Source organism: Halichoerus grypus, chromosome 9 (assembly GCF_964656455.1).
Source record: "Halichoerus grypus chromosome 9, mHalGry1.hap1.1, whole genome shotgun sequence".
In the NCBI taxonomy this organism is placed as follows: domain Eukaryota; kingdom Metazoa; phylum Chordata; class Mammalia; order Carnivora; family Phocidae; genus Halichoerus; species Halichoerus grypus.
The window spans coordinates 94,113,130-94,133,529 of NC_135720.1; the positions used below are offsets into that span (position 1 = coordinate 94,113,130).

At 36.0% G+C, this 20,400-nt stretch overlaps 1 protein-coding gene across 2 annotated transcripts in view; it reads left to right on the forward strand.

The window, feature by feature from the left end:
• The window catches only part of COL21A1 (collagen type XXI alpha 1 chain), a 181,570-nt gene that overhangs the window by 126,012 nt on the left and 35,158 nt on the right, over positions 1-20,400 (forward strand). For both annotated transcript variants that reach the window (XM_078055217.1, XM_078055216.1), the window contains one exon: positions 10,443-10,496. In XM_078055217.1, the coding sequence (XP_077911343.1) occupies positions 10,443-10,496 (54 nt within the window). The remainder of the gene's footprint in view (positions 1-10,442; positions 10,497-20,400) is intronic.

Sequence of the window (20,400 nt, forward strand, 5' to 3'; positions counted from 1 at the left end):
ACTTCTTCTAGGATTTTTTTTATTTTTTTTTAAGATTTTATTTATTTATTTGATAGAGAGAGACACAGAGAGAGAGGGAACACAAGCAGGGGGAGTGGGAGAGGGAGAAGCCGGCTTCCCGCGGAGCAGGGAGCCCGATGTGGGGCTCGATCCCAGGACCCTGGGATCATGACCTGAGCTGAAGGCAGATGCTTAATGACTGAGCCACTTCTTCTAGGATTTTTATGGTTTCAGGTCTCACAGTTAAGTCCTCAATTCATTTTGAATTTATCTTTCTGTTTGGTGTAAGCAAGCAGTCCAGTTTCATTCTTTTGCATGTAGCTGTCCTTTTTTCCCCAGTACCATTTGTTGAAGAGATTGTCTCTTTCCCATTGGATATTCTTTCCTGCTTTGTCAAAGATTAATTGACCATATACATGTGGATTTATTTCTGGGCTTTCTGTTCTATTACATTGATCTATGTGCCTGTTTTTGTGCCATATTCTTGTCCTTTTAATGTATGATTTTTAATGTTCTTTCATTCCTGATATTATATATTATGTAATAATCATTTGTTATTGGTCGTTATAATTGAATTCATGCACCGCAGGGTTTTTTCTCATTTTCTCCATTATCATCTGGGCCTGATGCTCTTTGTGTTGAATAGCTTCTTGATAACTTTCTCTTATTTCTTACATGGAAATTGCTTGGATTAAGCGCTCTATCTCTCACAGGGTCAATAATAGTAAACTTCATTCTTTTAGGAAATTAGTTATTCCATCTAGATTTTTCAAATGACTTATACAGGATTGTGCAAATTCCTTTATTGGTTTTTAAAAAGTTTTCTTGGTTTCAGTAATTATTCTTCCTTTGTTATTTCTTTGAATATTTATGCTTTCGCTTTCTACTTTTTTTTGTTTTTTTGCTTGATTAAAAATGAGATTTTGGCTTTTTTATTTTGTTTTTTTTTTTTTTTTTTCCCAAAGATCCAACATAATTTAATTTTTAACTTCATTGATTTTCCATTTCTGGTTTTTCTTTTGTTTTTATTTTTGTCTGTACTACTTCCTTCCTTCTTTCCTTTTTTTTTCTTATATTTTTCTAGATTTTACAATTGGGAAATGAATTCATTTATTTTTGCTGCATTACTATTTTTTGCTTTCAGTATTTAAATTTATACATACTTTTTGATTATTGTTTCAATTGTATTCCCTTGATTTTAATGTGCAGTGTTTTCATTATTACTTTTTAGAAATTCTGTAATTTTGATCTTCTCTTTTTCCTAGAAATTGTTTAAAAGTTTAAAAAAATTTACGTTGAAAATTCTTTTATTTTGATTCTGTTGTCAACTTCTGGTTTTATTGCACTATATTGGAGAATGTTATTTGCATAACGTCTTCTTAATGGGATTTGTTGTAATTTTTTCCTGGACTTATATGTTCAATTGTCAGAAATGTTTCCTGTCATATAAAAGGTAAATATCTATTCTGAGAATGGGAAACTCAATATACATTTGTAAAATTTTCTTTATTGAATATCTTCTTTAAATATTCTATATACTTAATTTTTTTTTAACCTATTTTGTGTCATCTAGTCATTTTTATCTAGTCTTCTATCCTCTGTTTCATGAATGTGGTTTTTATTTGTTGCATGGATATTCATAACTGTTACATCTTCATTTTGGATTGTGGCTTTTGACATTATCAAGTTTTAGCTGGAAGTTTACTTTGTCTTATATATGAGAATTGCATTTCTTCATTTTGATTATTCTTATTTGCTTGCTTAAACCTTTGCACATTCTTTGGTTGTTTGCTTTTTCAATAATTTTTAGTTTCTCTTATCTCAGGCGTAGAGTTGGTCTTTCCTTTTAAAAGCAGTTTGAAATGTTTTTCTTTTAAGAGATTGAGTCTATTTTTATTCACTAATAGGTTTGGCCTTACATCTGTCATAATGCTTATGTTCTAATTTTGTTATATTACTATGTGCCCTGTGCACTATTTGCTATGCTTCTTTCTCAATGTGGTCAGTTTTAAATTTCTTTTTGCCTTGACTTTCTTTGGGATTTAGGAAGTTTATGTTTTTCCAGTGCTCTTTTTCCTTCCAGTTTTATTGAGTTAATTGACATACAGCACTGTATAAATTTTAGGTGTACATCAGAATGATTTTACCTACATATATTTTGAAACGATCACCACAAAAACTTTAGTTAACATCCATCACCTCTCATATAGGTCCAAAAAATTTTTTTTCTTGTTATAAGAACTCAGGATCTCTAGTCTCTCAGCAATATACCATACAGCAATGTTAACTACTAAGGGTCTTTATACAAATACCTTTAGTCGTCTATAAAAATACAGTTTAGAATTCCTTTAGCAGCCTTTTGCCTTCCTTAGGCATCTATGCTTTGTGTTGCTAACTTTAAATGATACCTTATCATCTCTGTGGCAGTTAGTGAATTTATTCTATTTTCCTCTTTCCTTCCTCCTCCTCTTCTTATTTGTTTAATGATATTACTTCTACTTCGTCAGATTATGTAATATTTATAAATGATTTTCCATTCATGTCCCTCCTTTGCTTCAAATCTGCAATTAAATGTATTCAGTGTTCATCACCAGCCCCTTTACCAATAATTCCTAGTCACCATTTTGGTTTATGAAGCCTCTTCTATAGTGTATTCCTTAGGAAGTGCTTGTGAATACAGTATTCTCTGAATTCTTGTATTTTAACATGTTTTCTTTTTTCTTGCTACTTGAATGACAATTTGGCTGTCACTATCTTGTCGCTGTCATTAGAAACTCTTGTCTCAGTGCTTTTCACTGTTTTTCTTTGAATTTCTTTGAGATGTTGTTCCACGGCTGTTATGTGTGCTTCTGATGTCAACCTAATTGTCTTTCATTTGTAAGTGGCTTTGTCTTTTCATATGGAAGCCTGGAGAGTTAAAACAAAAACCTTTATGTGGAAAGTCTAAGAGCATAATTTATGTCTCAGAATTAAGAATTCCACTTATCCCAGAATCCTTTTAATAAGTGGATTGAGGGCTTCTTTTAATTCTGGAGTATTATCTTGGATTATAGTTTTTTAAATATGTATATATATTTAAGGTTTTATTGATTTATTTTAGAGAGAGAACATGATTGAGAGGGGCAAAAGGACAGGGATAGAGAATATCCGTGCTGAGCACGAAGCCCGATGCGGGGCTCCATGTCATGACCCTGAGATCACTGTCTGAGCTGAAACCAAGAGTCAATCACTTAACTGACTGAGCCACTCAGGTGCCCCTTGGATTATAGTTTTAAATAGAAGTTCTGTTACATTGTTTTAATTTATATCTAAGGACTCTAATTTTAGATATGTTGCAACTTCTTGAGCTATCTTCTACCTCTACCACTTTCCTCACCTTTTTAATCTTTTTTAAAAAATTCATTTTTATTGGCTATGTTTAGTTTTTTCTCTCTCAGTGCCTTTAAAAATTTAAAGTTAAATATTTTCTCCCTTAGTTTCTAGTAATTTAATTGTGATAGCTGAGATTATTTTGTCTTTTCAATTTATTTCCTGAGTTCTTATTTTATATCATCCTTGTTTATGTCTGAAAAATACTTGTGTAACATTAATCCAGGTTATGGCATTTTGTTGCAGTTTTTTCCTGCTTCATGTTTATTTTTGTGTGAGGGAAATTTACTGAAATGTTTGGATTCTCATTTTCTGTTTTTCATTTAGTAGTTTTGTTTGGAAATTGTCTGCAAATTTTCTCAATTTGAAATGTTTTAAATATATTTAGACCTCTAATAGTAGGGGTATAAAAGTTTGAGTGGCTTACTAGGCTTCTTATTTCTTGAGCATCTCCTTTTTATGTATAGTAAAGTTTAATGTTTAATTAATGGAATTGTTTATTGGGATGGGTTAAGTATGTCTTCTGTTGGGGAGGTGGAGAAATGAGAAGTACAATGTGTGCATTTAAGATTTCTGTGGCACATTTAAGAGTAGATGTCCAGCAAGTAGTTAAATCCTGATAAGGAGCTCTATCTCATTTGGAGAGGGGAAGGAATTGGAGAGTGAACAGAACTGGAAGGGATTATGGCAGGAGCCTGCTTCTCCTTCTGCCACTCCCCCTGCTTGTGCTCACTTGTATGTACTTTTTCTCTCCTTCTCTCTCTCTCTTTCTCTCTCTCTCTCTTTTTCTCTGACAAATCTAAGAGAGAGAGAGAGGTAAAAAAAAAAAAAAAAGAATGGGTGGATGAAAATTCAGGTTAGTGTGTTGGTTTGGTGGCAAGATGGTTGACTTCTGTTTTCTCTAAAGAAGTGCAAATTGTCACCGGTTGAGAGGGAAAAGGTAGTTTTGTTGATTTAGCTGTGTGGAAAATGTGGCCGAGAGAGTAAAGAAATAGAGAAGCTGCGTTGAAGTCTTGTTGAAGCTGGAAGTTATAGTCTATGTGACTGTCATACTATTTTCCCCCTCGCATTGCTATACTTATGTTATACTATACTTATACTATAGCATTGCTGTACTGGGTCTGAGGAGGCTTTCAGTTTGATTTACTGAATATTGAGGTTTGCCTAAGCAAGTGCAGCAGATGAACAGTGAGGTAAAGGGATGAGAATTTCAGTTAGCAATTGAAATACTGAAAAACAGTGTTTAAACTGGGTATGAAGAGATGTGAACCCAGGACAGGACATAGGATAGCAACAGACATAATTTGTTGGATATTTACAACATGCCTGGCTCTTTTCCCAGCACTTTATATGCATTCTCACATTAATCTCATAAATCACTGAACTGTAAGTAAAAAAAAATTTTTATCCTTTTACAGATGAGGAAACTAAGAATGGAGAAGATTAATAACTTGTCCAAGATCACGTAGACATAATTTAATAACCAATGAAAATTCCTTTCACCAAATTGTTGAAAAATCATGTTACACCCAGTCTTTCTAAAATATAGAAAATGTTGATGAAACTATTGACTCTACTGTTTTTATGACATTTTAAAATATTAAAATATTAACTATATTTTTTAGATACTTATTTTTTCTAAACAATAATGCTAAACCATAGCAGTAGAAATATAAAAATACCGTGTTATTTGAAAGAATGCAACATAAAAGAAATCATAAGACAAAGGATAGTTAAGACCCCAACTTTTTGGTGGCAGTGGATCAGCTAACTTTTATGAATCTTCCCTTCTGTGCCTAGAGATGTGCAAGGCACTTTCACAAAGCCTCTTAATTTATTTTGTTAAAAAAAATCTTATGACATTGGGAGTATTAATGTCACTTAGACAGTAAGGTCAGATTAAGACAGATGAATTAATTTATCCAGAAGTGCATTCAGTTACACAACAGAGATAGAATTCCAGGCCTAGTTTGTGTGGTTCCCCTCTCTGCATGATTCCTCCTAAACTTCTTGTCTGTTTATTTGGTAAGCAGGGAGAAGCTTCCCTAAGGCTTAGATCTTCAGTATATCTTTTGGCATGGTAGAGGTTTGTTTACAAACTAAGAATCAACCATGTAGTAAGATCAAAGTCAAAATAAAGTATTTAACAATAAAATAAGGAAACTCCTCAAAATTAAATTATATTTTAATGGTCACCCACCTGATTTTGAGGGTTGTGATGGCCACAAACTAAGTTATTCTCCATTCTTTTAATTTTTTTGTGGGTAAGTACCAGAGGCCATAGCATGAAAGGAAATACACATGCAATGCAAGTTTTACATGTCTGTTGTTGGTTGAAATTCCTTCTTAAAAATAGCTGCTTTTTGGGCGCCTGGGTGGCTCAGTTGGTTAAGCGACTGCCTTCGGCTCAGGTCATGATCCTGGAGTCCCGGGATCGAGTCCCACATCGGGCTCCCTGCTCAGCGGGAAACCTGCTTCTCCCTCTGACCCTCCTCCCTCTCATGCTCTCTGTCTCTCATTGTCTCTCTCGCAAGTGAATAAAATCTTGAAGAAAAAAAAAAAAAAATAGCTGCTTTTTGTGGAATAAATCGTCTTTGACATTAGCTGTAGAAACTGGATTTAGAAATAATGTTTAGTGTAACATTTTTTCAATTCTTTTATATTAAGAAAGAAATTAATAATAGGATAGCAAAATAATAAATTAGAGCTAGGGACATGCTATATGTGTTTTTTCCACCATTCAAACAAATATACATGTACAAGGTTCTCCAGGCCATGAAAGCAATCAAATGATCAGGTTAGGTTCTGATTACAATACCGAATTTCACAGGTTGTGTATTGCCTTTAATTATTTTATGGAAAATGGCCCAAAAGAAATCATTCTTCATCTCCCAATGAAACATTATTCAGGCAATCAAGAGGACACTTCTAGGTAAAGATGATTTACCACCATCTTTTGATAACCAATGTGCATAATTTTACAACAGCAAATGCTGTAGCCCTATCCATCAATGTTTTTCCTCATTTCCTTTATCCCCTTGAAATTAAACATTTAAGAATAAACAACCCATTTCTCCTTCCTTGATATGCTTTAGTGTTTATAAAGAAGGGGACCATACCTTCTGCTCAGCACAATTCTAAGTATTCTAAGTAATAAAAAAAAAAAAACTCATGTAGATGTTTCTTCCCTTTAAAGAATGTGCAAGTCAGGAAAACAACACCTATATAAACAAGATACCTGTTGAACAGCTTGGCCAAGTGTAAAGCTATATACAGTGTCATTGTAGAGATGTGTTGGTAAGAGCAGAAAGGATGTCTAAGTATCTTGAGATCTGGGCTAGAGCGTGGTGCCAAGGACTACTGTATCAGCACTTTTTGGGAACCTGTTGGAAATGCTGATTCCTGTTAAATCAGAGACTCTGGAGTGGAGTCCACAGTTTGCAGTCTAACAAATTCTCCAGGAGATTCTGATGCAGCTAGTGTAAGAATCACTGCTGTAGATGATAAAGAATAGGTGACATTTTGTTCATATAATTATGTATCATGATGTACATGAAGTAGGAATAAAAATAAATCCTCAAATAATTTGGGGACTTCGTTATTGATAATCTTTGATGATGATTAGTTACTTTTTACAAAACCTCCTGCTAATTGGAAAAAATAAGATTGGGTCATCAGAGAAGTAAGAGGAGAAATTTTTACCAGCCAAAGTAGTTATGTAATCCCAGATTTGTTTTTTCTACTATGTGACAACTGCCCTCCTCCATTTATATACAGAAGAGCTAAACTGCAGATTTACTTAGCAAGTCACATATGACAGTACCTGGAACTATGGGAAGGTACGTGGCCTAAAGACTTACAGATATGCCATGGTCCTCAGATCATCAGAATCAGCTGGACTTCTGTTAAAACCAAATGCTGGGCTCCACCATCTGGAGTTTCTGATTCATTAGGTCTGCAGGAGGGCTTGAAATTTTGCCCTTTGAAGTTCCCACATGAACTGAAGCTGAGCTGGCTGATGTGGTGGCCATACATGAGAACCAATGGCTTGGGTGAATCCTTCTGACTATTAATATGAATGTTAAGTTTAGGTATAGTCATTGCAGTATTTCCCTGTTGTATTAGGTCCTGACACATCCCTTTAATTTTTCAGACTTTTTGACCTAGAGATTTTAAACTTAGTGGATCCTACATATATCTTTGTTTTTCTTTGGTATTTTCATAAGCTTTTCTGTAGAACCCCAATGGCTAGCAGCACCCCCCTCCCAATTTGGTTAATTTACAGGAAAACATTATTCTTTGCTCGCTCTGTTGTCAGCTGTCAGCTTGTCAGCTAGTGTTTGTAAATACAATTGGAACAGATGAACTATTTGGCTTGAGCTGGTATTTCACTGTGCTTATGAAATGCAAGAATTCACGAAAGTGGGAGAATCCATGTTCCGTAATGTGATGTGGTTGAATTTTTTTTTTTTTTTTCTAAGTGCTGATTATGTTAGCCAGGTTTTATTTGTTCTTCCTTCTGTGATTCATTTTCTATGGTTTTGGGAAATTCATTAAAATATGAAACTATGGAAAACAATGTTGGCATATGCATCAGTACATTTATTCTGAGACTCTTTCACCCTTAGACCTATTTCCACTCAGGCATTTGAAGTATTTACAAGAAAAAGGCTTTTGCTTTCCTTTCTTGCTCTCATGTAGAATGAAGTGTTTTCTCTGGTATGAAATAAAGTGTGGCATAATTGCAGAGAACTTTGCTTGTTATGATGCAATACTTTGCTGAACAGAAGACAAAATCATGGCTCCTAATGACCGTTAGGTTTCAAAAAGCTGAAATGTTGGAGGGTGTGCCTGTGTTTGTATTTTAAGAGGCTTATTCCCCCTCTCCCCGCCCTTTATTATACTGCCCCTGATGGTTTAATAGCTGTACTGATCTGTAAATATTATACATTTTAGGAACAAATTCAGCTAATATTTATTGTTAAGTATGTGTAGATACTTTTATGTACACTGGCAATTTGGGAAAAGTTTTGAGGATGCAAAAGGGTGGGTATCAAATAAGATGCTTAAATAATTTGAGCATAGTATTTTAAAGGCATATAACTAAGAACTTTGTTAGTTTTTACAGCCATCTAAAAATAAATATTTTAGGTGTTAATTTTAAAGAGGCGGATACTAAGGTAAAGTCTCAATAATTTCAAGTAATAACTTATAAGTAACTCCACTTTTAATGAAAGCTTTATTTTGGTTTTAAAATGCAACTGTTGGGTGGCAAGGTTAAATTAGAATGATCAATTCTGATAGATCCAGAAGAATGATCCAATCCATTGGCTCCATTCCAAGAGAATGATCAACTTTAAAGTAAAAAGTAAAATAAAAATAAATATGAAAGGATTGATATAAACCTTGATCACATTTCCTTTGGCAATGAAAGTAATGTCCTACTCTCATAAGAATGAGTGTACAGTATCAGAGTTATTTTATAAATTAACTCAATTATCTGCTGCCATAATAGATTTGATATTTATATAGTCGCTTCATGAATTCCATAATAAGTTATTTGATGTCAGGAAGGGTTAAAATCAATAATCCAGAAGGAATTTTTAAATTTCATATGTATTTTATATAATCCATTTTTATTTTTTATTTTATTTCTCTTATTGAGTACTAGAAGGCTTTTAACTTCTAGATACTAATTTGCTAACCCTTTGTTATTACATGCAAGTTTATTCTAATCTGTAGTCTATCTTTAGACTTTTAAAATATCTTTTGATAAGCCATTATATTTTTAGTATAGTCAGATAATCAAAATTTATTATGGTTTGTTTTATTACATTTTACTTAAAAAATTCTTCTCTGCCCCCAAATTATAAATATAGTTTCTTATGTTTCCTTCAAAAGGATTTAAAATTCTGTTTCTCATACCTTGGTCTTATTTCCTCTGTGTGTGCATGTGTGTGATTATTCAGTTTTAATTTTTTAAATTATATTTAATAGTCCAAGTACCATTTGCTGCAGTTACAGTTCCTTTCCAGATACTGAACTTATTGAAGGCAGTTTTGGGCTCCCTTTTCTGTTCCACTGATCTTTTACCTCTCCCTGGGTTGGTGGTATACACTCTTAACTCCCATAGCTGGATATGTGTTCAGGAACAAATTCATTTCACCCTCTTGGTCTTCTCCTAAATTGTCTTGGCTATTCGGTAGTTTGTTTTTCTGCTTAAATCCTATAATCATTTTGCCACATTACAACAAAAATCTTCTTGGGATTTCTTTTGAAAATGCGTTAAATTTTGATTAATTTGGAGACATCTAACATCTTTGTGCTATGAAGACTTTATAGCTTCAAGACTGTGAATGAGGTTTTTTTTTTTATTATGTTATGTTAATCACCATACATTACATCGTTAGTTTTTGATGTAGTGTTCCATGATTCATTGTTTGCGTATAACACCCAGTGCTCCATTCAATACCTGCCCTCTTTAATACCCATCACCAGGCTAACTCATCCCCCCACCCCCTTCCCCTCTAGAACCCTCAGTTTGTTTCTCAGAGTCCATAGTCTCTCATGGTTCGTCTCCCCCTCTGATTTCAACCCCCCTTCATTCTTCCCCTCCTGCTATCTTCTTGTTAAAAAAAAAAAGTGAGTTTTTCTATCCATAAACAGCATATATATTTCCATTTATTTAGGTATTTTACCTAATTTGTTAATAGAAATCTATAATTGTATCTAAAAACATCCTGTACTATTATTAGAATTTTTCTTAGATATTAAGTAAATAATAAAATAGCAAACAAAATTTTGAATATTTTTATTGAAGTATAGTTGACATACAACATTACATTTTTTTAATTGAAGTGTTGTAGACAATTCCAGGTGTACAATACAGTGATTCACCAATTCTGTACCAAGTATAGTTGCCATCTGTGACCATGTAACTTATTAATAATAATAACCTAGAAGTAATTTTTCTGTTTGTATCTAAGGTACTTTAATATTTAATGTTATATATTATTATTTTATAAGCATGCCTGAAAATGGAATTCTCTCTCTTTTTTTTTTATCTTCAAAAGGGAGAAGCAGGACCTCCAGGTGCTCCAGGTCAGGATGGATCACGAGGAGAGCCTGTGAGTACCTTCTGAATTCAGTTCTAAAGACTGAAGTTCTTTTCCTGTCATAAAATCCTCTATTTAAATACTCCTGTCAGGTTCCCTGTCCTTTGTTCAGTGACTTCCAGACTTAGAGGTTATAGCAGCTCTTTGTGGAACATTGTAAAATATTGAAAAATTGAATCCTTTTTTACAAAATAGGAAGAATGTCAAGAGCAGAAAATTCACGTGCAGTATAAATTACAATCATGAGTACTCGTGCCCACACAAACAAATGGCTAATACGGACAACATGGTCTGTTGCTGAGCCTTCAGTCAGTGTCGCTTTGCCACCTGGTTCATTGTTTTGTAGTATGCCCCCTGGGGTCATGTGTTCAATAAAAACTGGCATAAGGAAAAATGATTGAGAAAGTACTGGATCTGAATCCTGGATATATGTGTTTTCAGCAAGTGTGCCAGATGACTCAACTTCACTTACTATTTTCCCCAACTTTTATTCCTACAACTCATGGCCAACATTGGCCAACATTGAAATACCTGCTGGTCTCATTTTATTCATCAAAGTAACTTAAGGGGAATTTAAATTTAGGGGAATTTGCAGCTTATTTTGGGGATGACTAGGTTAAGAAATTTAAAAACAGCCAAGATATATTGCATTTTTTCACAGAGTGTTCAGGTGAGTACTCAGAATTCAAATATTGGACAGAAGAGGGAGAGCAGAATCACCAAAGCTTTTTAAGTTGGGTGAATGGATTGACCTACTCTTAGAATCATTCAATCAAATATTTATTGAGTTCTCATCTTGTGTATTATAATGCACTGGGGCAAGTTCTCTACGTAGCTACTGCCTTCACAGAGCTTATAATCTAGTTTGGAAGACAGCAAAAAAATGATGCAAATAATTACCAACCTGAGGCAGTTTATAGTAAGTGCCGAATAGGGAATTTAACATGGAATGGGAAGGCCAGGGTTTAAAGATAATTTCTGTCACATTCCAGCTGTGCAAGCTTGGGTAAATCAGTTCGCATCTCTGAAAACCTTTCTCCTTATCTGTGAAGTGTACATACTTACGATACCCACTTTGCTGTGTTGTTGTGAGGCTTTCATAGGAAACATATGGAAAAAAACTATGAAAACATTGCACAAATGCATAGAGTTCTCCTAAGCGCAGAAAGAATATAGGTGGGAATACAAACTGGTGCAGCCACTGTGGAAAACAGTATGGAAGCTACTCAAAAAATTAAAAAAATAGAACTACCCTATGATCCAGGAATTGCACTACTGGGTATTTACCCAAAGAATATGAAGACACAAATTCAAATAGCTACATGCACCCGGATATTTACTGCAGCATTATTTACAATAGCCAAATTATGGAAGCAGCCCAAGTGTCCATCGATGAAAATGGATAAAGAGGTGATTTTATATCTATCATCTATCTATCTATATAGATATAGATATATGAATATTATTCAGCCATAAAAAAGAATGAAACCTTGCCATTTGCAACAACATGGATGAAGCTAGAGAGTATTAGCTAAGCAAAATAAATCAGTCAGAGAAAGACGAATACCGTGATTTCACTCATGTGGAATTTAAGAAACAAAAGGGGAAAAAAAAGGAGAGAAAAATAATCAGACTATTATAGACAACAACTTAATGATTGCTAGAGGGGAGAGTGGAGGGGGATGGGTTAAACAGGTGATGGGGATGAAGGAGTATACTTATGATGAGCACCAGGTGAGGTATGAAATTAATGAATCACTATATTGTACACCTGAAACTAATACAACACTGTGTTCACTAACTTGAATTAAAGTAAAAACTTAAAAAAGAATATAGAAAGGGAATCTTGTATCTTGAGGTGATCGAGAAGTTTTTACCAAGGATTTGGGGCTAGATTTGATCATAAAAGGATGACTGGGAAAGAAAGGAAGACCAGAGGGAGGAGCATGAGTGAAGACACACAGGTAGGATGGTTAAGTGTGTGCCTAAGAAATAATGAAATGATCTGAAAGCGGCCCTGAGGCTGCAATGATAGGAAGTGAAGTTGAGAAGGTGGGATAGGTTCATCATATGGAAATCCTCGACTGTGAATTCGGGGAGTAAGTTCTATTCACTCGGCATGGCAGTGATGTGAGAAAAAAAGAGTTAACATGATGCAGAGTAGTGCTTTAGAGGCAGTTATGAGTTACATGTATATGCAGGATGGACTGAAAGGAGAAGAGATTGGAATCAGGACACTAATAAGCTGGCTATTTTGACAGACCGGGCATGGGCAAATAAGGCCTCAACCAGGATGTGAATTGGACTGGAGTGTGAGCTCATATCTGACTCATAATTTTTATGATTAAGGAAGAATTCTAAGACTTGGTAACTGGATGTGAGAACCGGGTATGTTTGTTTATGTTCTTATTGTGAGAGAATATAAGGTGTGTGTGCATGCAAACACATGGGCGTGCAGGTACGCGAACACAGGGGGAGGGGGAAGGAAGACAGCTGAGAGAATGAGAAAGTTGAAAAGAAAGAGAAGAGGGAAATAAGAGACAGTTGAAATGAAAACCAGGTTATAATTTGAGCTGGTTATGTTCTAAATCTTGGTGAGTCAGTTATTTGGAACTTGTGACTCATTTTCCCACAGAAACAATGTTAGAAAGGGCAGACTGACCAGCAAGTCTACAGGAACCATAATGTGACAGGAGCAGCATATATTTACTTGAAAAATAATACTATTGCAATCCTGTTAATGAAACCAAATAGAATAGGGAATTAGAAATGCTTAAGGCGCTGTTTTCCTCTCCCAAGGCTGCCTGTTTCTCCCTGCAGCCAGAAGCAGATGCTGATTTGTGTTTTCTTCTGCCCTGCCTACCCCCACTTTACTCAAGATTGACCTCTGTCTAGAACTTTTGCACTAGCGTAAATTTCCATCTCAGGCCCTTCTGATTTCAACCTTTTCTTTCTTTCTTCCCTCCCAACATTCACCGCATTCACAGAATGTGTAAGGCATTGGGTTTAGTGAGAGGGAAATACAGAGACTGCCCATGGAGGCTTACACCCTCGCAGAGGAGAGAGACCATAAAAGGATAAAGAAACAAAAGCTAAATCACAGAGTTCTAAAAAAGGCAAGCAAGGTGCTGTGGCAGGGAATGGTAGTAGGATAGCGGAGGTATTTAGAATATAATCTCTTCTAAACCAGCCAGGTAGAAAACTGGGAGTTAACAAGAGAAACTCTTCAGACTCTTTCCTACTCCATCCCACCAGATTAGGGAAGGCAAGAACGGTCCTTTGCCCCTTCTCTCCCTCTATCTCTCTTTCCTGCCAACCGCGGGAGAGGAAACCAGGTTTCCTATGCCAGAAGACATACTCTCTTAGGAAAGCAATTAATAGATTGAGCATCTAAAAGTGGCCCACGTTATCTGGATAGAATTCTTCTGGTCTGTATTCTTTTACACTTAAGAACAGAATTATGAATTATTCTCTTCTTTAGGCCATTAATGAAAACTTGGTTGTTAGAAGTAACATCCTTTGAGGACTGATCTTTACCATTTTTGGAAACGCTTTGAAAACAGGAAAAAAAATGAAAGTTTATGTATTTGATGACACAAAGAAATGAATACTCTTCCATTGTGTGTGGATGCTGCATATAAGTATAATGAATGATTTGGCCCCACTAAAAAGGACATGTTCACTTTATTTGTTCTATAATGTGGCAGCCAAGAAAACTAATGGAGCTTAAGTTGGAAGGACAGAAGCTCTTAGAAAAATGCTTTAAAGCTAATTAAACACAGCTTATAGCAGCTGGATGATGACTCATCCCTGTAAGCTGATTGATAAATATGAACACTAACTGCTGGAACGCAAATTGAGGACAAAGGCTGTATTTCATTGGGAAAGGATTATATTGTCTAAAGTGCAATTACATTCTAATGGCTATACTTTGAATTTTAAAGCCTAGTATTGGTCAATCCTAGTAGTAATTTAGCCGCAAAGGTAATTTACTTTCTAAGTGGCAAATTATATATACCTAACTTCAATCCAGGTGACTGTAAACTCCATTCTAACACTTGGTGGACTTATTATAGTTGGTTTCAACCATGTAATGCTGTGTTGAAGGATTATATAATCTTGTCACTCACTCAACAAACATTTACTGAGTGTCCGCCTTGTACCAGACATTATATTACTCAAGGAGAATGTGAAGATTAATTTGTCACAGTCGTGCCCTCAAGCAGTCATGAGCCAGCAGATGACAGTGTAGTAGAAATGTTAGGGAGATAGGCACAGGGGATCTTGTGAAGTTGGAGAAGATGTGTATAACACTAAATGAGTTTGGGACCATCTGAGCCCGATTCATTCTTCTTTTCTTTTCAATAATAGCATTATTGAGATATAGTACACATACTGTACGGTTCACTTGTTTAAAGTGTATAGGGATATGTTCCTAAACAAGGGACTCTCTTAGCCAAATTCTGGAAGATAAAAAGGACTTGGCTAGTTGTTTGGCCTGGCAAGGCAGAAACCTGTAGTATGTTCCAAAATGAAGTAAAAAAAAGAAAATCATGATACTTTAGAAAAAGCTGATTCTAGTTCAGGCTGCTTAGGAGATTTGGAAGGAAGGAATGGGATAGAAATACAAGATGAGATTGTGGGTGTAGGTAGCAGCCCTGTCTGTGTTGTTCGAACTTAAATCCGAGAATAGTGGGATCTTTTCAAAGGTTTCAAGTAGGTGAGTGAGTTGATCAGATTCAGAAAGTTTGAGAAAGATCACTCTGACAGCAGAATAGAGAATGGATAAAGGTGAGCCAAGGTATAGAGGACCAAGCCTGGCAGCCGGCTAGCTGAGCTCTGTCCCCTGCAGTTACAACCAGGCCAGGAACATTCAGAGTGGGGGGCGGCGCGAGTGGGACTGATTTGAAGTGAACTGAAGTGGAACCAGCAGAGCTTGAGGATTCATTGGATGTGGCACTTAAGATGAAAAAGGTTGATTTTCAAAGTCCTACCTCATGGATGATGACACAGGAAGACCAAGCAATAAACAGAAAAGAGAGCAAGAAGAATCAGTTTGGGCTGGGGGAGGTGATCCTACAGTATTTTCAAATGGAACCTATCTAGATAATAACAAAGGCATTTAAATAGGTGGCCTATGCTTTGGGTAATTAGCAAAGAATAGACACAACTAATAAAATTCTAATAAGAAATAGTGGGTCAGATTCAAGGAAATTTTAGGAGAATTTTGTGAATACTACGGATAGTAGGTTGAAAAATACTCCCCTCCCTCCCCCACAAGATCATCAGACTCTATTGCCTGAAACCTGTAAATGCTATCTCATTTGATTAAAGGGTATTTGCAGATGTGATTAAATTGGGATATTGTGATGAGGAAGTTATCCTGGGTTATCTGAGGGGTGGCTGATCCCAGTTGAAAGACCCTAAGAGCAGAATTGAAGTTTCTCAGAGGCCAGCCCTGAGATCATGGTGGCTGATATTGGAGCAAGGGGCCCCAAGTTGAGGAATGCTGGCAGCTCCAAGTTGGAAGAGACAAGGAATGGATTCTCCCCTAGAACCTCTGCGGGGAGTGCAACGCTATCAAGACCCGGACTTCAAACTTCTGGCCTCCAGAACTGTGTGAGAATAAAATAGTGTTGTTTTAAAGAACCAAGGATGTGGTGATTTTTTACTGCAGGCACAGGAAACTCGCACACTGGGCTTTTCATCTAGTAACACTTTGTTTAGCAATGGACCCGTGTAAAAAGGCATGTGAGCACATACTGATACCAAGCAAACACTTGGCAGCACCTGTATTGATTAAAAACATTTGGGATTAAAGCAAATCAATAAGTTTAAATGATGATTTGGTTAAAAGCAAGGCTCTTCAGCCACCACTATTTTCTGATTCATAAATTTCGTTAACCTCTCATGTGTTTTTAAAAACTTCATCCACTTCTCGTTTTTCTGCATTTTTTGCATCATTCCATTTAGTAACTTTTAGCCCATGTGTCTTCTCTGTACTCCTCATCATCTTGCAAAGTCAGAACAGTTTTAATGTCCGATATTAAATGTATTATGTATATAAACTGTATAAAATGTATACATACCTAAACATAGTTTAAAATGAGATACTTTATGAATGTGTATGTATAAGAAATAATCTATGTGGTAAACATACGGTTTAATCCTGTTTTGATTACTTTGCTTATTTTTTCTCCAGGGTGGTTTTTGATGTCTGTTAGGTTCTATTTTTGCTTATTGGTACTTTATTTTCTCCCCTGAGCATGCCATTGTTTTTGTAATACGTTATAAAAAAAAAATTAAGGGCTGGATTTTGAGTATTTTACAGTGTTTCTTTTTTTAAAAAAGATCTTAAGCTTGTCAGACTACATTTTGTGCCAAGGAATAAAGAAAAATCAGATTGCTTCAAGGAGTCCTCAGTTGCTGGAAGTATGTTTTCTGAACTTCTCACCAATAACTGCTTTTATCTTGGACAGTTAGGTGGATGGGGTGACAAGGCAGCAGACCACCAAAATTCACCAGTAGTTGAAAAACGAAAACTGGAAACACTTGTATTTGACCAAATTATGATGACCAGCTACTTTGCCATAGCCAGTTGTTGCTGGCCAAACTCTCTGCAGTATCCATGTTTCCTCTGCTTCTTTATCTTAGCTATTCTTGTCCTGGTGCTCAATACTGATGACCTGCTGTATTTAGTGTTACATTTTTGCTCAGTCTGAGGCATTTGCTTGCTAGTTCTCTCCTGATCGACCAGCCCCGGGTGGCTCAGGGTGAAGATGCGTAGGCAGGGCCTGGATTCCATTCCTTGAGTCAAGATTCCTGGAGCTCCATGAGGATGAGAGAAAGGATGATACATTTTCTGGACCTATGGAGGTGAGCACATGTTTCTTAAATAAGGATGTGTTAAGCCTTTGTATTCTGGAAATGTTTGCCGTATCATTTTTCTAGGGATGAAGATGTGGGGGTCACTGTACTATATCTGAGGACATTGGCTCATAGAGACTTTTGCTCCCTTTCCTCATGTCTTTCAAATTCTTGCTAAACTGCATGTTGTGCTTGTAATGTTAGCTGCTGAACTGGTCCAAGTCATCATGTTCTTAAGAGACAAGTAGGTCTTTTGTTTCATCACCTTCTCTTTGGGGTGATTATTTGACATGTCATTTTTATGCTTATAAAGCCAAAGACATCCATAAAATTCTTGGAAAAAGTTCATGTTGAAAGGCTATGGTGGTTTCCCGTGTGGTATAATTCACTTTATTATCTTAGTAATGTGAAGGGATCTTTATTTACCTACTTGACTGTATTTTTTATTTATATTAAGAAAGGTTAAGAGGGGGAAAAAAACCCAAATTCTGTCATTGTTCCTGTTTGATTTGCAATTGAGTGGCCAGCTTTTTGAGGTCTTCTGTACAGATTTGTAACATTCTTTTCCCACTCTTGTTTCAGGCACGAGGAGGGGCACGTTGTTGGTATGTGTTGAGTGAAACAACCTTAACCTGATGTCTCCTAAGAATTTCACATGGCATTTCTTAGTGTGAAGGCAGCTCACTCACATAAAACAACTTAGAATGTTTGAAAAATTCAGTTGTATTTATTATTTTAATCCCCTGCTAATTCCAGGATTTTGTCATAAAACCTGATTGAGAGTAACTCTTAGGATGCGTTTTGAAATAGGTTTTATCTAAAGTAATCATGTACATGTCTGATTTATCTGCAGGAGTGATTGAATTTGTAAGCAATATCTGCAACATTTTCATTTCCCAAAATATGGCTTTTGGCTTTGTAATGACTATGAAGCTATTATATTTGTCTTCTTTAAACATAAAAATCAATTGTTGGCCCATTATCTGTATAAGTTAGTTAATAAAATCCCACCAAATTTAACAAAGGATCTGCTTAATTCTTTCCTTACAAACGATTTCACTGACATAGTAAATGAGACCACCATCAAACAACTTTATAAAGCAACATTGTGGACTTTAAATTTGGAGGCTCTGTGTCTATGGTACTGATCATTTCTCTGGTTGTTTGAAGAAATCTCTTAAATATGTTCATTGTACTCACCATAGCACATACCCTCCCCAATGTCTATCACCCAGCCACCCCATCCTTCCCACCCTCACCATTCCAGCAACCCTCCGTTTGTTTCCTGAGATTAAGAATTCCTCATATCAGTGAGATTATATGATACATGTTGACTTATTTCGCTCAGCATAACACCCTCCAGTTCCATCCACGTTGTTGCAAATGGCAAGATTTCATTCCTTTTGATGGCTGCATAATATTCCATCGTATATATATACACCACATCTTCTTTATCCATTCATCTGTCGATGGACATCTTGGCTCTTTCCATAGTTTGGCTATTGTGGACATTGCTGCTATCAACATTGGGGTACATGTACCCCTTCGGATCCCTACATTTGTATCTTTGGGGTAAATACCCAGTAGTGCAATTGCTGGGTTGTAGGGTAGCTCTATTTCCAACTTTTTGGGGAACCTCCATACTGTTTTCCAGAGTGGCTGCACCAGCTTGCATTCCCACCAACAGTGTAGGAGGGTTCCCCTTTCTCCGCATCCCCGCCGACATCTGTTGTTTCCTGACTTGTTAATTTTAGCCATTCTGACTGGTGTGAGGTGGTATCTCATTGAGGTTTTGATTTGGATTTCCCTGATGCCGAGTGATGTTGAGCACTTTTTCATGTGTCTGTTGGCCATTTGGATGTCTTCTTTGGAAAAATGTCTGTTCATGTCTTCTGCCCATTTCTTGATTGGATCATTTGTTCTTTGGGTGTTGAGTTTGATAAGTTCTTTATAGATTTTGGATACTGATATATCATTTATCTGATATGTCATTTGCAAATATCTTCTCCCATTCTGCCAGTTGTCTTTTGGTTTTGTTGACTGTTTCCTTTGCTGTACAAAAGCTTTTTATCTTGATGAAGTTCATTTTTGCCCTTGCTTCCCTTGCCTTTGGAGATGTTTATAGGAAGAAGCTGTTGCGGCTGAGGTCAAAGAAGTTGCTGTCTGTGTTTTCCTTTAGGATTTCTATGGACCCCTGTCTCACATTTAGGTCTTTCAACCATTTGGAGTCTATTTTTGTGTGTGGTATAAGGAAATGGTCCAGTTTCATTCTTCTGCATGTGGCTGTCCAATTTTCCCAACACTATTTGTTGAAGAGACTGTCTTTTTCCATTGGACATTCTTTCCTGTTTTGTTGAAGATGAGTTGACCATAGAGTTGAGGGTCCATTTCTGGGCTCTCTATTCTGTTCCATTGATCTGTGTGTCTGTTTTTGTGCCACTACCATACTGTCTTGATGATGACAGCTTTGTAATAGAGCTTGAAGTCCTGAATTGTGATGCCACCAGCTTTGCTTTTCTTTTTCAACATTCCTCTGGCTATTCGGGGTCTTTTCTGGTTCCATACAAATTTTAGGATTATTTGTTCCATTTCTTTGAAAAAAGTTGATTGTATTTTGATGGGGTTTGCATTGAATGTGTAGATTGCTCTAGGTAGTGTTGACATCTTCACAATATTTGTTCTTCTAGTCCATGAGCATGGAATTCCGTTTTTCCATTTCTTTGTGTCTTCCTCAGTTTCTTTCATGAGTATTTTATAGTTTTATGAGTACAGATTCTTTGCCTTTGGTTAGATTTATTCCTAGGTATCTCATGGTTTTGGGTGCAATTGTAAATGGGATGGACTCCTTAATTTCTCTTTCTTCTGTCTTGTTGTTGGTGTATAGGAATGCCACTGATTTCTGTGCATTGATTTTATAGCCTGCCACTTGACTGAATTCCTGTATGAGTTCTAGCAGTTTTGGGGTGGAGTCTTTTGGGTTTTCCACATAAAGTATCATATCATCTGCAAAGAGTGAGAGTTTGACTTCTTCTTTAACGATTCGGATGCC